Source organism: Leptonychotes weddellii, chromosome 1 (genome assembly GCF_054177405.1).
Source record: "Leptonychotes weddellii isolate Sample4059 chromosome 1, ASM5417740v2, whole genome shotgun sequence".
NCBI lineage: Eukaryota > Metazoa > Chordata > Mammalia > Carnivora > Phocidae > Leptonychotes > Leptonychotes weddellii.
The window spans coordinates 48024154-48038543 of record NC_138369.1 but is presented as its reverse complement, the minus strand read 5'-3'; the positions used below and the strand labels follow the sequence as shown (position 1 = coordinate 48038543).

At 58.5% G+C, this 14390-nt stretch overlaps 1 protein-coding gene across 2 annotated transcripts in view; it reads left to right on the top strand.

The window, feature by feature from the left end:
• The window catches only part of FBLN2 (fibulin 2), an 84665-nt gene that overhangs the window by 62848 nt on the left and 7427 nt on the right, over positions 1-14390 (top strand). Inside the window, exons 9-16 of one of the 2 annotated variants that reach the window (XM_081822779.1) lie at positions 2117-2257; positions 6321-6455; positions 8520-8657; positions 10426-10569; positions 10697-10825; positions 11265-11390; positions 13459-13575; positions 14060-14188. In XM_081822779.1, the coding sequence (XP_081678905.1) occupies positions 2117-2257; positions 6321-6455; positions 8520-8657; positions 10426-10569; positions 10697-10825; positions 11265-11390; positions 13459-13575; positions 14060-14188 (1059 nt within the window). The remainder of the gene's footprint in view (positions 1-2116; positions 2258-6320; positions 6456-8519; positions 8658-10425; positions 10570-10696; positions 10826-11264; positions 11391-13458; positions 13576-14059; positions 14189-14390) is intronic. The other variant, XM_081822780.1, reaches the window with a different exon arrangement.

Sequence of the window (14390 nt, the reverse complement as noted above, 5' to 3'; positions counted from 1 at the left end):
CACTGTGTTAGTAAAGGAATGGGTCTGGCTGCTCTGACTGGAGCCCCAGATAGAGGAGCTGAAACAGCTCTTCCCTCTCCTGATACCATGCACAGGTGTGTGCATGCCGTCCAGCAGTATGGACAGGCGTGTGCATGCCGTCCAGTGGTATGGACAGGCGTGTGCATGCCATCCAGGGGTATGCAGAGGCGTGCGCATGCCGTCCAGTGGTATGGACAGGTGTGTGCCTGCCGTCCTGGGGTATGGACAGGCGTGTGCATGCCGTCCCGGGGTATGCAGAGGTGTGCGCATGCCGTCCAGGGGTATGGACAGGTGTGTGCATGCCGTCCAGGGGTATGCACAGCTGTGTGCATGCCATCCAGGTGTGCCCACGGGTGGGCCAGGACTTCAGGCCACTTCCATCTTGTTGTTCTGCCATTCTCTGGAACAGCGCTTCTCAAACTTCAGCATGCCACAGGGTCACATGGAGGCCTGGTGACAGCACGGATCCTGAGAATTCCAAAGAATCCCCAGAGATCTTGACCCAGTAGGGCTAGGGTGGGGCCTGAGAATTTGGGTTTCTGATAAGGTCCCTGGAGCACACTCTGACTAGCCCTGTCTCCTTGGCTGAGGTTGGTTTGTGACCACCTTGTCCTTGTTCTAGCCACATGTGGAAAAAGAGAAAGAGGGGAGTATGTGCCCTGTTGTTGTAATGCAGGACTCAGAAGTGATGCTCATCACTCCCCACTTGTCTCTGAGGGGGAGCAGGGCTGGACAGCAGGAGCCCCAGTTGGATGGCATGTACTCAGTTCTGTTACTGAAACCAAAGAAGGGGCAGTGGATGTTGGTAACTCTGCCATTCCAAAAGGGCCAAAAGGGCCAAAAAGAGACCAAAAGCTTGTCCTGCTAGGACCAGGTCTTGTCTTGGTGGGACTTTAGTGGACCAGGACCTCCCGCTGTGAAATGGGGACACTGGATCCGGCACCTGCTGGGGTGCTTCCCACAGTGAATAACACCTCAAGAGCAACCTGAGAGACCTCGAGATGACATCTCCTCATGTCTGGAGGCAGGACAAGCATGGAGCGTGGAGACAGTCCAGGAAATGCTTTAGTTCAGGTTCAAGTTCAGGAGATGTGACTTCGGTGGGTGTCCACGTGTACCCATATCCCTATCCAAAGCTGAAACCCCACATCTAGCCCTTTGGCTGAGACTGTTCTGATGTGGATGAAAGCCATCCACATGCCCAGAGAGGGCAGGAGGCTGGTCCAGGGCACACAGCATGGCAGTGACTGGCAGACCTTTCTCCCAGGTGCGGGGGAGCAGATCTCAGGTGGCCTCTGGGTTTTCGTCCCCATTCCTCAGGGCCTGAAAACGTGAGGACTGCATCTCTCCTGGGTCGGGACTCCTTCGGTCCCTGTCAGGCCTCAGGCCAGTGTCCGTGTCTCTCTGGGCTTCTGCGGGACCCCTGGCAGTAAAGACTGTGAGGTCCAGGCCAGAGGTTGGGGATGGCATTCTGAGGGGGCAGTCTGCCCTGCAGGGAGATCCTGCTGGGCTTCACCCTGTTTAAAATAATCAGATGAGAGTTACCAACCATGAAAACTCAAGAATTTTTTTTTAAATGACCAGATTTAAGGTTTGTCTTCAAACTTCTGCCCACAAGGGTTTCACAGTCCTGGTCTCCCCATAGACAGAGCACAGGGCCCAGAGTGCCCCAATGAGCCCCTTGTCCCCCAACCCCTTTTCCTATATATGTTGCCAGCTTGGTCCGCTGGGCACTTAAGTTCCAGACCCCTGCCGTTGCATGGCTCGTTGACTGCCTCTGGAGGTGGAATGTCCAGAGCTGGGTGGGAGATGGCCTCTGATCCCACCCTGCTGTGTGCCCATGGGCGGGCTGCCTATCCTCTCTGAGCCTCACCTTGCAACCTGCCCTCACTGGGGTTCTGGCTCTGACAGCTTTTTGACCGTACAAACTCAGACTTGGGCCCGAAGCCCAGAGGTACGACTGATGCGCTAGGGGGCCCTGGGCGGGTCCCTGCCCCCCTCTGGGTCTCAGTTTCCCTCTCTGTCACGGAGTGCTTCATGACAGGCCACGCCCCTCTAACGGCCCTTCTGTTTTTCCTCCTGCGGCTGTCACTAGACCAAGACGAGTGCCTGATGGGCACTCATGATTGTAGCCTGCGACAGTTCTGTGTGAACACCTTGGGATCCTTCTACTGTGTCAGCCACACGGTGCTCTGTGCCGAGGGCTTTATTCTCAACATGCACAGGAAGTGCGTGGGTAAGCGAGAGCCCCCGCCTGCCGCCGCCGTCACGGCTCTCTGCTCTGCTCCATGCCACGCTGCCACGCCGTGGCCACATGCTAAAGGGCCTGCCCTTTGCATATGGGCTCTCAGCACCGCCGGCACCCCCCCGCTCCGTGTCATGCCCTACGTGTCCTGGTGTCCTGTCCCGCTGCTTCATCGACGCCACAGGGAGGCTGCTTTCCCCAGGGACCTGTGTGCCCGAGAGTCAGAAAACGAATTGATGTGTGGTGTGGCTAGGTCGTTGAAATGAGAAGGCCCCCTGTGCCGGCAGCAGGATAGAGTCCATGGGGTCTGGAGGCAGGGAGGCCTGCATCTGAAGCGGGACCCCCTAGGAGCTCTGTGGACTTGGACAGATGTCTTCCCTTCTCCAAGCCTCAGTTTCATTACCTGTAAAAAAGGAGGCATTGATTCTCCTTTAGAAATGATGTGTGTATGGCGTAGCGCAGAGCCTGGGGCACAGTGAGCCTGAGATGGCTGAGATTACCCTTAGGTGCTAATAGAATCCCCTTCAGAGGTGAATGGATGGAGTTGGGGTTGGGCAGACCCAGCATTGCACCTCGACTCAGTGTTCATTTGCTGTGTGATTCTGAGTAGTGGAGCTCCCTCTCTGTTCCTGTTTCCTTGCCTCTAACCTCGGGGCCAGAGGACTGGGCAAGGGCTGCTACCCAGCGGTACCTAGCTCCTGGCCTGAGTGTGGATGGGGCTGGTGCTCAGTAATGGCCCTTCCCTCCTGCCTCTCGGTGCACATGGGGGCCAGGGGCTGGGACTTGGGGGTGTGCCCTGGGGGCAGTGAGGAGAGCAGACTTGATGCTCTCCCATGGCTCAGGGGCCAGATGTTTTCATGGAGGAAACATGATGGTCCTCAACAGAGAGATAGACTCAAAGTAGCAGGGACTTGGGGCAGAAGGTTGGAAATGCTCCAGTAGAGACACAAGCAAAGGGAGAGGTCATCTCCACTGGTGGCATCTGGACGCACTCCCCGTAGAAGATGGCATTTGTGCTGGTCTCTGAGGATGGATGGGACTTGGAAATCGGGAAGGGCATGGAGGGTGGAAGGAAGAGCTCGAACAAAAGCGTGGAGGTAGGAACAGTGCAAAATGCATCCAGGGCACGTGATCAGAGCCCCGTCTGTCTTCTCTATGCTTGGGGACCATGTCCAGCCCGGACATGTTCTCTTCCTCACCCTCCACCGCTGGGCAGATGGGCCCACGGTGCTGGGCTGAGGGGCGGCTGCAGACATGTTTGCCCTGGCCTCCAGCTGTCGGCACAACATACACCCTCCCGAACCCGCTTCTCCGTGGGGGGGCTGGGCAGCTCTTCCTGTCTGGGTCGTGTCTGTGTGTGGATGTCTGGGAAGGCGGATCCTGCCCGGGCCTGCGAGGACCCCTCCCAGGATGCCCTGGCCATGCTTGGGGGTGTGGGCTCCCCCAGTGCCCTGGACAGAAGACCTCGTACTAGAAGGGGTCCCCGGGCAGCCAGAAAACAGGTTCTGGGATTAAAAGAGCAAAGGTATATTTCATTCAGCAAAATTTATGAGCTCACATTCTCGTTCTCTCATGTCTCTCTCCTTGTTCATTCTGCACTGATGCCCCAGTGCCCCCCCTTCCTTCTGCTCCACTGACATGCTCATTTTATCATCTGTTAGCACTTGTTCTCCCCGTCACTTCTTCATGCACAGACAAGTACCGATGTCTTCTGTGGTTCATCTGCTAGCTCCAGGCTCGGCTGTGAACCCCGGCTGGTGCGATGAGAGACTCGCACCTGGGTGAAGAGTGCCCTCTGCAGCCAGACTGCCTGGGTTCAAAGCCTGGCTCTGCTGTTTTCTAGTTGCAAGACCTTAGACGAGTCCATTAGCCTCTCAGCCTCAGTTTCCCCATCTGTGAAATGACATAGTAGTCACACCTGCTTTCGTCACCGTGGAGATTGAGTTAGTCCACATAAAGAGTATTTGATGTCATTGTTATGATTCAACAAATGGGTTACACTGAAGCAGCCTGCATAGGTAATGAGCTCCCCATCACCGAAGGTATGTAAGCCGAAGTGGGATAGGGTGGAGCCAAGTCCAGAAGACTTCTAATGGATGTATGACTTCTGCAGTTTGTCTTTTGTGCCCTGCCCTTTGAGGGCCATTTTAGCCCCTGGGAAAAGTGTTGCAGGTGAGCTGTTCTGCTAGATGATGGGAAGGAAGCAGCCCCAGGTTCTGGGGCCCATCCCGCAGCAGTGTGGAAAGAGTACAGCTCTGGGCTGGGTGCTCTGGGTTCCCTTCTTGCTGCTGCCATGTGCAGGCTGTGTGACTTCGGTCCAGTCAAGTCACTTCGTTTGTGAAATGGCATCTGTAAATGGCCAGACCTCTAGTGAACCTCAGTTAGTGTCAGCTGCTGTTACTTATTACCGTGGTTCCTCCCAGGCTGTTGGGGCTGTGGAGCTGTGGCCTTTCTGGGGTCGTGGGAGCATCTCTCCCTGTCACTCCATCCTGGGAATCAGAAGTCTTTATCTTGCGCAGCCAAGCCTTCCCCGGAAACTGCTGGCCTGAAACTCTCCCTTTCCCACCTCCCCATCCCCTCCGCCCGCAGAGTCAGGGTCAGCCTGGCCTGCATGCCCTTTGGTCACCTGTGAGTTTGGAAGGGGGTCTTTCCCCACAGCCCTGCACCCCACCTCTCCACCTGGTCTCCATCATCCTCGTAGATGTAGGTCCCCGGTCACCGGCCCTGAGAAGTGGCTCTGACAGTCTGAGGCTCCGAGACAGCAGCTTTTCTCCCCAGCATCTCTACCTTCCCTGTCCCGTCCCCACGCCAGGCAGGCAGTTCCTTGAGGGCGGGCGCTGTGGCGACCTTCCCGCTTGGCCGGCTGGGCCTGGCACAGAATAGTGGCTGGCTAATGTGTGTCCAAGGGATGAATGCATCAGTGAAGGATTGTTGCGCCTCCCTGCCAGGTGGAGTGTGGGGGTGGCCAGCACGCGGCCGGTCATCCGCTCATGCTCATCCCTAGCACCAGAACCTGGGGCAGGTTCTCCCACCCTCCCTTCTCTCACCTTTGTGGGCTTCTCCCCTTCCCAGTTGCTCATTCCAAGCCTGCTCTTGGCCTCTTCTCTATGCCCTGTCCCCTAGGGGACCTCAGCCCCTGACGACTCCCCAGTTAGTGTCTCTACTCACACCCCTTCCATGAACTCACATGCATGCCTGGCTGCCTCTTGACACTCAAACTCAGTGTGTCGGTGGGGTTCCCAGCCTTCCCTGCTGGCCTGATCCTCGCAGCCGTCCCCATCCCAGGCTGGCACCCTCGCCTGTCCAACCGCTCAGCCAGAAAGCTCTGTACACCTCTCGGCTCCTCTTTCTCGCTCACCTCTGGCTCATCCATCAGGAGATCCTGTCGGCTCTACCTTCACAGCATTTCCAGACCTGACTTGCTTCTCCTCGCCTCCATGGGTGGTGGTCCAAGCCCCGTCATCCATCTCCCGTTCTAACAGCCTCTATGGCTCCCACCTCCCTCTGCATCTACAAACACTCTCTTCTCTTCTCTCCCCTGCAGCCAAACCCCCTGCTGGCCAGTTCTGAGTCTGCCTGGGGGCTCCCTCCTCAGGACCCTGGCATCCACTGTCCCCTCTGCCTGGAATATCTGCTTGACTCATTCTGTCAGCCCTTCACATGCTTGCTCAAATGGCCTCCTGTCTGAGGATCCCCCGGACTTCCCTGCTGCCCTCTCTATTCCTCATTCCCTTCACCCTGCTCTGGCTTTTCCATGACACTCATGACCACCACCCTCCCTACTTGATGCTTATTTATTTGTGTCGGCCCCGGCAGGGATTTGTCTGTCTTGTTCACCATTGGATGTACTCTGGTGCCAAGAACAATGCTTGTTGGCACAGCAGATGCTTGATAAATCTTTGTTGAATGAACGGCTGCATAGACAGGTGCACATCAACCTCGTGGGGCTCTCTGGGTGGTGGGCACCTTGAGGTCTTGAGGGCAGGGCTGGCTGTGCCAGGCCCGAGGTCCTGGCACCACCCTGCAGCCTCTGACGGCCCCGCTCTCCCTGCAGACATCAACGAGTGTGTGACGGACCTGCACTCGTGCAGCCGGGGCGAGCACTGCGTGAACACGGTGGGTTCCTTCCACTGCTACAAGGCTCTCACCTGTGAGCCTGGCTACGCCCTCAAGGATGACGAGTGCGCAGGTGAGGAGGGCGGGCTGGAGGCCCCGCCCCTGATGTGCTCTGCCTCTTGCCCCACCCCCTGCCCCGCCCTCACCCCACCTCCTATCCCACCCTGACCTATCCTGTCCCGCTCCCACCCTGCCCCTTGACCAGCCCGTGGCCTGACCAGAGCCTTCTCCCTCCAGCAAGCTCCAAGCACTTGGGTTTCTTGCCTGTGGGAAGACCTCGAAGATGATGGTGTTTGGGGCAGAGTGGGGCATCTGAGGCTGGTGGGCGGAGGCCATAATGTGCTTCTGTGGGGTGTCAAGTGATTGCCTCAGCATGCCTCAGTCCCCCTGTTTGTGCACTGGGGGGTAGAGCTCCACAGAGCTCTGTGTGCCACTTGTGTGCTTTTCACTGGAAAATTCTAGCCTCCTAAGAAGAGGGAGAATTATCATGGAACCATTTCAACAGATAACTTCTTGGGCTGCTTTTACGTGCCTGGCAGTGTTCTGAATGGCAGGATATGGGCTGGGGCACGGTGTCCTTGCCCCCACCTCCTGATGAGGGAGACGGGCCACCCAAGCAAACGGGGAGGGCAGGAGTGGCTGTGGGCTGGGTGTTACTTTAGGTGGGGCTCCAAGGAGGCCCCCGTGGAGGTGATGTCCCAGGAATCCAGACCTGCAGAATGAGAAGCTCTGGGGGAGGAGGCTCTAGGCAGGCAGAGGGAACAGCAAGTATGAGGGCTTTGGAGAAGGGAGAGATCTTGGTGTGGCCAAAGAACAGAAAGTCTCAGGGGTAAAGGCAGGCTGGGAGTGTGCAAGAAGTGGGACAGGGTTGGTAGGTCCCATCAGGGAGGAGGTTTGGAGTCTTAACATTTTTAACTAAAAATGTCCAGAAGAATGTCACCAAAGAGGTAAGACCCACAGAAGCACTCAAGTGTTGCAAACCCTGGAAACTGGATGAAAAGTGACCTGAGGTTGGGCATGAACTCAGGGAGGTGGATTAGCAAGCCCCACGTTGGGCCCTGAGCCTGGGTGGAGTGAGCTGGGAGGAGAGATGAGCCCTCGGCACACACATGTGCACACACAGATCCGGGGCCAGCCCCCCTCTGAAGACTCTGACACCTGGGGAGGGGCGCCACCTCCCTGGACGTGTCCCATGCCCCCTGCCCCTCTGTCATCTCGGGTGCTGGCTGCCACCTCCTTAGACCAGAGCAGCTGCGGAGGGGCTGCCTCCTCAGGCATGGTCTCGGGACAGGGGCCACACCCGGTCCACGTTTGGGTGCCTGAAACCCAGCACAGGGCCTCGCAGAGACCAGGCTGCTGTGGAACAGTGGTGGAAGCCGTGGAAACCAGACAGGGGAGGGATGGAGGGAAGGACAGGTGGAAGGACTGCAGACAGACAGACACACAGGCCTTGGTCTGGCAGTCAGTGACACTGAGTGAGTGTCTGCCCTGCCGTGGACTCCCTATACGTCACCTTTCTGCATCCTGTCTCGGTTTCCTCGTCTGTCAGGCCAGCTGTACCTGCTGCAGGAGGGCTGAGGGAGGGCTCAGCCAGCACTTTGTAAACTGTGGGGTGCTGCACGGAGGTCTGGGGCCCTCAGGGACTTGCTCTGTGCCACAGAGCAGGTGGAAACAGCGGTGCTTTCCAGATCTGGCAGCTTCCCCCTCGGTGCCACCTCCCAAGAAGGCTGGACACAGGCCCTGGGGGACTTGGGCCCTCGTCCTCATTTCTGCCTGCCCCGGGAGCACAGACCCTGGAGCAGGCCCCAGCCCAGGGTCCCCGAGCCATCAGCCATGTTCGTGCCTCCATCCCCCCTGTTTAAGAAGGCGTTTGTCGTAGCCCCTACTTGCTGGGGTTGTTGGGAGCACCAGGTAAAGAAAGCCCCGTCAGGGTGCCGGGCAAGGTGCCTGGTACCGCAGAGATGCTCAGGCACTGTGGTGAAAGCATCATTACTACTGGCCTGGGTCCCAGCAGCGAACTTGCTCTGCTGCCCTCCCATGATGGAGGAGACCTTTGCAACCGTCAAGGTCACGGTGGGGCGTGGGGGCAGGGGCCTGCCAGCCCACTGGCCCCTGACACCCCGTCTCTGTGTGGCAGATGTGGACGAGTGTGAGCTGGGCACACACAACTGCCAGGCGGGCTTCACGTGCCAGAACACCAAGGGTTCCTTCTACTGCCAGGCGCGCCAGCGCTGCATGGAGGGCTTCCTGCAGGACCCCGAGGGCAACTGCGTGGGTGAGCGGGGGCTGCGGGGGCTGTGGCCGCTGGCCGGGGGGGCTCTGGGAGGGCTCGCTGGGACCTGGCCCCGGGATGCACTTGCGAAACAGAACTCTTGAAATCCTGACCTGTCTGACCTTGGCTGAGTTCCTACACTTGTGGCCTCAGTTTACCCTTCTCTGGGATTGGACGGCATGAATGTCTATCAGAGGTTTTTAACCAAGCTAGCAGTAAGGAATATCTTTATATCTTGACCTGGTACACACACACACACACACACACACACACACAGCTGGAACAGAGATTCCACAAAACGTTACCCTACTACATGGGATACTAGCTAAAATTTCTATTTGCAGAGAATGTTAGTGAGACATATGGGGTCGAGCTCATTCCACACTCATGGGTCAAGACCTGCAGTTTGGGACATGGTGGCCTAGTTGTCCTCGCGTGGGTCTGAGATCTCACACTCTCCCCACCTCTCTCTACCTCCTTCCACAACACTGCTGGCCTGCAGCCTCACCTTCCTGGAGCTGCTGATGATGTCGGGTCCAGAGGCGGGGCGCCAGAGCCCCTGCGGGACTGACGGCATCTGCAGCAGGCATGGTCAAGGCGGCGCTCAACCCTGTGTGTGTGGTGAGGGGGGGCAGGTGAAAGATGCAGGGGAGGTGGAAAGACAGGCAGGTGTGCAAGGCCAGCCGCTGGCTGTGGACAGAAACCGGGGTGTGTTAGAAACAGCTTCCGTTGCACACCCTTCCCTCACGCGGGCAGCTGGTGGGACAGGTGTCTCCATCTTACAGGGAAGACACTTAGGGACAAGAGGAGTGTTGGCTTTATCTGAAGCCTTTCTCAAGACTCTGGGGGGGGTCCCTCTAGCCATTCTGGGAGCTGGAGCTGTTTCTGGGATACCCCTTAACAGCTCCTCACCATGTGACTCTGGCAGTGGCACGAGGGCTGTGGGCACGAGAGGGTCCCTGCGATCCTCAGCCAGGGTCAGGGAAATGTGGGGGTGGGGGTCTGCCCGAATGCCAACAGTTCTTCAGTGATTCATTCATTGACAGTGTTTTCAGAGCACTTACTATGTGCCTGGTTCTAGATGTCAGGGAGTTATAGCACTTCACTGAGACATCTTGGAGGAGGAGGGACTAAGCAAACACATTTATAGAAGTGGCAGTTATTCAAAGGTGCTTTGATAAATAATAAAACAAGTAGGGGATGAAATCTTAAAGGGGGGCTCATCTACCTAGAATGGTTGGGGGCCTCCCTGAGGAGGTGACATTGGGGCAGAGACCTGAGCAAGAGAGGGAGCCAGCCATGCAAATATCAGAGGGCAGTGTGTGCCTGAGAAGGGGGGACAGCATACGCCAAGGCCCTGTGGTGGGCTGGGGGCATCTTGAGATGATGAGGCCAGTGAGGCTGGGGCAAAGTGTGAGGGAGAAATGGAGGATGAGCTTGACAGGTTGGCAGGAAGAGCCAGAGCAGGGGCGTGACTTACTGTAGTTACCCTAGAACTCAGCTTCAAGTTCTAGGGGGGCCACTGCCTTTAACCGCCTCATCAGGGCAGCTGTGAGACTAATGTAGGAAGAGCTCGGCAGGTGCTTAGGTTCTTGGAGGAGAAGGCCCTGGGGTCATAGGACACAGGAGGGGGACACTCTCATCCCACAGCCCTGTCCAAGGCTGGTCTGGATCCCCAAAACGGCCACCTCTGGGTGTGGCCCTGGACTCAGAAACCAGGATGCGGGGAGGGGCCGTGCCAGGCTCCCTGTCACCTCCATCACTTCTGCAGACATCAACGAGTGCACGTCGCTGGCTGAGCCGTGTCGGCCAGGCTTTAGCTGCATCAACACCGTGGGCTCCTACACGTGCCAGAGGAACCCGCTGCTCTGTGGGCGTGGCTACCACGCCAACCAGGATGGGACCAAGTGTGTGGGTGAGGCCAAGCACCTCCCTGCCTGCCCTCCACCCAGCCTGGGGCTTCCTGGGTTCCTCGGCCCGTGGGTGGCCCTGGCCGAGGGGGAGCCTGGGCCTCAGGGTGCCCTGCTCGCCTTCCCTGGCAGACGTGAACGAGTGTGAGACGGGGGTGCACCAGTGTGGCGAGGGCCAGGTGTGCCACAACCTCCCTGGCTCCTACCGCTGTGACTGCAAACCCGGCTTCCAGCGGGACGCCTTCGGTCGGGCCTGTGTCGGTAGGTGGGCCCTGGTGGCCGGGAACCCCTCTGTGGTGTCCACCTGCCCCAGCCTTGCGCCGGGCCAGCCCTCAAGCCTCCTCCTCCTTCCTGCCGGCCCTGTCCTCCGCCTTGCTCTGCTGTTCCTCTTTGCTCTGGTCTCCTCCGCTTCTCTCAGCATGGCCCCGTCACCCTTCTTTCTTGCCTCTTGCTGTGTCTGTCCGTCCCTCTGTCTCTGCCTCCAGCCTCCTTCCAACACTCCTGCTGCGTTTCTCCCCGGCCCCTGGTCTTGTTGCCTCTCCTGTTCCCTGTCCAGGTTCCTCCCTGTCTCTCCTTGTGGGTCTCTGTGTCCCCGTCCTCACCCAACCCCGCTTCTACCTGGGGGTGGAGGGAGCTGGCTCCCAGGCCCCTTCTGCCCTCCCTGCGGGCCGCCCACCCCCTGCCTGCCGCCCGCCCGCAGACGTGAACGAGTGCTGGACCTCGCCGGGCCGCCTGTGCCAGCACACGTGTGAGAACACGCTGGGTTCCTACCGCTGTTCCTGTGCCATCGGCTTCCTGCTGGCTGCAGATGGCAAGCGCTGTGAAGGTACTGCTGACCCGACCTCTGACCCCGCACAGAGGTCCCCACCATGTAAAAAGCCCAAAGCCCTGCCAGCCCCTAGCTTCATACCTTCCCCGGCCCCATCCCTACCTCACACCACTTCTCTACCTCTGCCGAAGCCCTCCCAGAGGGCCCAGGGTCCGGCCATCTCACACCAGAGGGGCTGGGTTTCTGCATCGTCTGCACCCCCAGACAGGAGCTCCTTTCAGGCAGGGATGACAGCCCAGCCTCGGCCCCTTAGTAGATTCTGATCCTGGTCATGATTGCACATCCTGGGGGTCCAGGCAAGGAACAGAAGCGAGTGAAACATGACATCAGGCTCAGGCCAGCTGGAGAGCCCGGTGGTCATCAAGAGGGAGTGGCAGCCACACAGCACCTGGAGATGGTCCTGCCCAGCAGTGACAGTCCAGGCTGAGCCGATCTTGGTTTTTCAGTTGCTAGAAATGTAGCTCTCTAAGTAAAAGCTCCTGGTTTTTACAAGTTACGATAGATTTAAACTTCTAAAAAACACACCGTGAGTTACACCAAGCATATGAATGGGCTGGGCCCTGCCCACGGGTCAGGGGGTAGGTGAGGGAAGAGGATGTGGGTCTCTAGCCCCACCTAGCCTGGAGGCACTTTCTTTACTTCCCTCTTGGGGAGGGGAGCCTGCGGAGACCCCTGAGCTGGCCCTCCCATGGGACAGCACCAGTCCAGGGGCAGGGCAGTGTGACCAGGACCGGCTGCCTCAGAGGGCATATGGAGGGCCCCCCAGAATAGACCTCGCCACATTCATTCCTCGTCTGTGTTCTGATCACCTGTGAGCCCCTCCTCCAGGCCAGGCTGGGTGCAGCGAGCTGCGGGCATGGGTCTCGAATGGTGTGGCTCATTCACTCGCTTCTTGGCCTTCTGCCTTTGCTGCCACCATCCCTGCTTCAGGCAGCTTCTCTACACCCTCTGTGGCTGGAGGTCAGAGACCCAGAGATGAAGCCAGTGTGGCCCCTGGCGCCAGAAGTTCAGAGCCCAGTAGAGAAGATGATGGCTCATTTTATGTGAACGCCACGTGTGTTGGGAAATTCTGAGGGGGATCTGGACGTGAGTCAGACGGCGGCCCACCAAGCCCTGTGTGACCCACTTCCCCTGCTCCTCTCCCCTGGCCCCCTCTGCTCTGACCACACCAGCCTCCTTGCTGTCCTCGAGGTCACGAGGCACACTCTCACCATAGGGCCTTTGCTCTTGCTGTGCTTTCTGTCTAGAACGCTTCCCCCAGTTGCCCACATGACTGCAGAGCTGCAGCCTCCCAGACACTCTCTCTGTCCCCTCTCTACTCTTTCCCCACAGCGCTTGCTCCTTGGACGTACTAGTTATTTGACTCATTCAATTAGCCCTCCCCCTCCTTTCCCAACACACACGGCAACGGCAGCTCCACGAGGTGGAGATTTTGTCTTGTTTGTGGCTAAGTCCCCAAATTCAGCACAGGCCCGGCACATTGTAACAGCTCAGCATCTCTTGGTTGGATGAGGGAAAGCCAAGTGCCAGCCCTCGCCGAGCTTGGAGCCCAGTGGATGTTCCATCTGAGCCATGAGTTGACCTTCCCCTCACATACTCCCACACCGTTTGGCTCATGTGCCCACACGTGCAGCTCTGGTTCCTCCCCCCCCAGCCCCATGCAGAGCCAGGCGTGAGGATCAGGGCAGGCTGGTGAGGCCCCAGAGCTTGAGGGGGTCCTTATTAGCACCTAGATGCTGCCTCCCAGAGCCATCTCTACCAGCTGTTATGGCCTCTCAACGGGGCAGCATCTAGCTCCCCACTGGGGAGATCTGAGCCCAATCTGGGGCTGCCTCCTCCAGGCAGCAGGCCGAGACCCCACCAGCAAGCTCCAGCCCTGCCCCTGCCCCAGCTGCATGGCCCAGGTGGGCGCCTTGCCCTTTTCTGGGCCTCTAATTCCCCACTGGCCCTTACGAGAGGCTGGGACGAATGGCTTCCCAAGATACGGCTCTAAGTAAGCTGGGACCTCAGCCCTCGCCGCTGGGCTGGGAGCCTCTGCCCTGACCACAGGCCAGTGTCCCCACAGATGTGAACGAATGTGAGGCCCGGCGCTGCAGCCAGGAGTGCACCAACATCTATGGCTCCTACCAGTGCTACTGTCGCCAAGGCTACCAGCTGGCCGAGGACGGGCACACCTGCACAGGCAAGTCCTCTGCCCAGGGGCCCCCTGCCCGAGAGGCACCCTTGCCCGTGTGCCCGCTTCCCAGAGACTCCCTGCTGGGCCACGGACACACAGGACACACAGAGGCTTCAGCCTCATGTTAGAACTGGATTCCCAGCCCTGCGATGTCCTTGGCTGTGTGACCTTAGGCTCCTCCTCTGTAAGGTGGAGGTGATGGTCCCGGCCTCAGCGGGATGAAGGATGAGGTTACATACCTTGTCCAGGCCTGTGTCTGGTACCTTATGGGCCCTGCACTGCTAGTAGGAATCATGGAGTGAGCACTGGAATGGGAGTTCTCTTTTGCTGTGTGGCCACTGGCAACTCTGTTCCCCTCTCTGAGACCTGTTGTCCTCATCGTTGAAATGGGCCCCTAGGCTCCAGGGCTGTGGCAGGGCTGGCATGACTGTCCGCGGCTGGGCCCTTTGGGGACAAGGGGTTCACCAGGGGCCGAACCTCTTTCTGACAGACATTGACGAGTGTGCTCAAGGTGCTGGCATCCTCTGTACCTTCCGCTGTGTCAACGTGCCAGGGAGCTACCAGTGTGCGTGCCCAGAGCGGGGCTACACCATGACGGCCAATGGGAGGTCCTGCAAGGGTAAGTAAGGAGGACCCTGCCCCACCAGAGTCTCGGGCAGGCTCTGAGCAGCTTGCTGTGTGATTGGAACTCTGACACCTAGGACACAAACATGGAATGGCCGATGCCGCTAGTGGGTATATTAACCAAGGTCTGTGCCTGGGTTGAAGAAGGAGACAGTCTTTCTGCTGTTTGACTCAGCTTGGGCTCAGCTGTGAGCCCT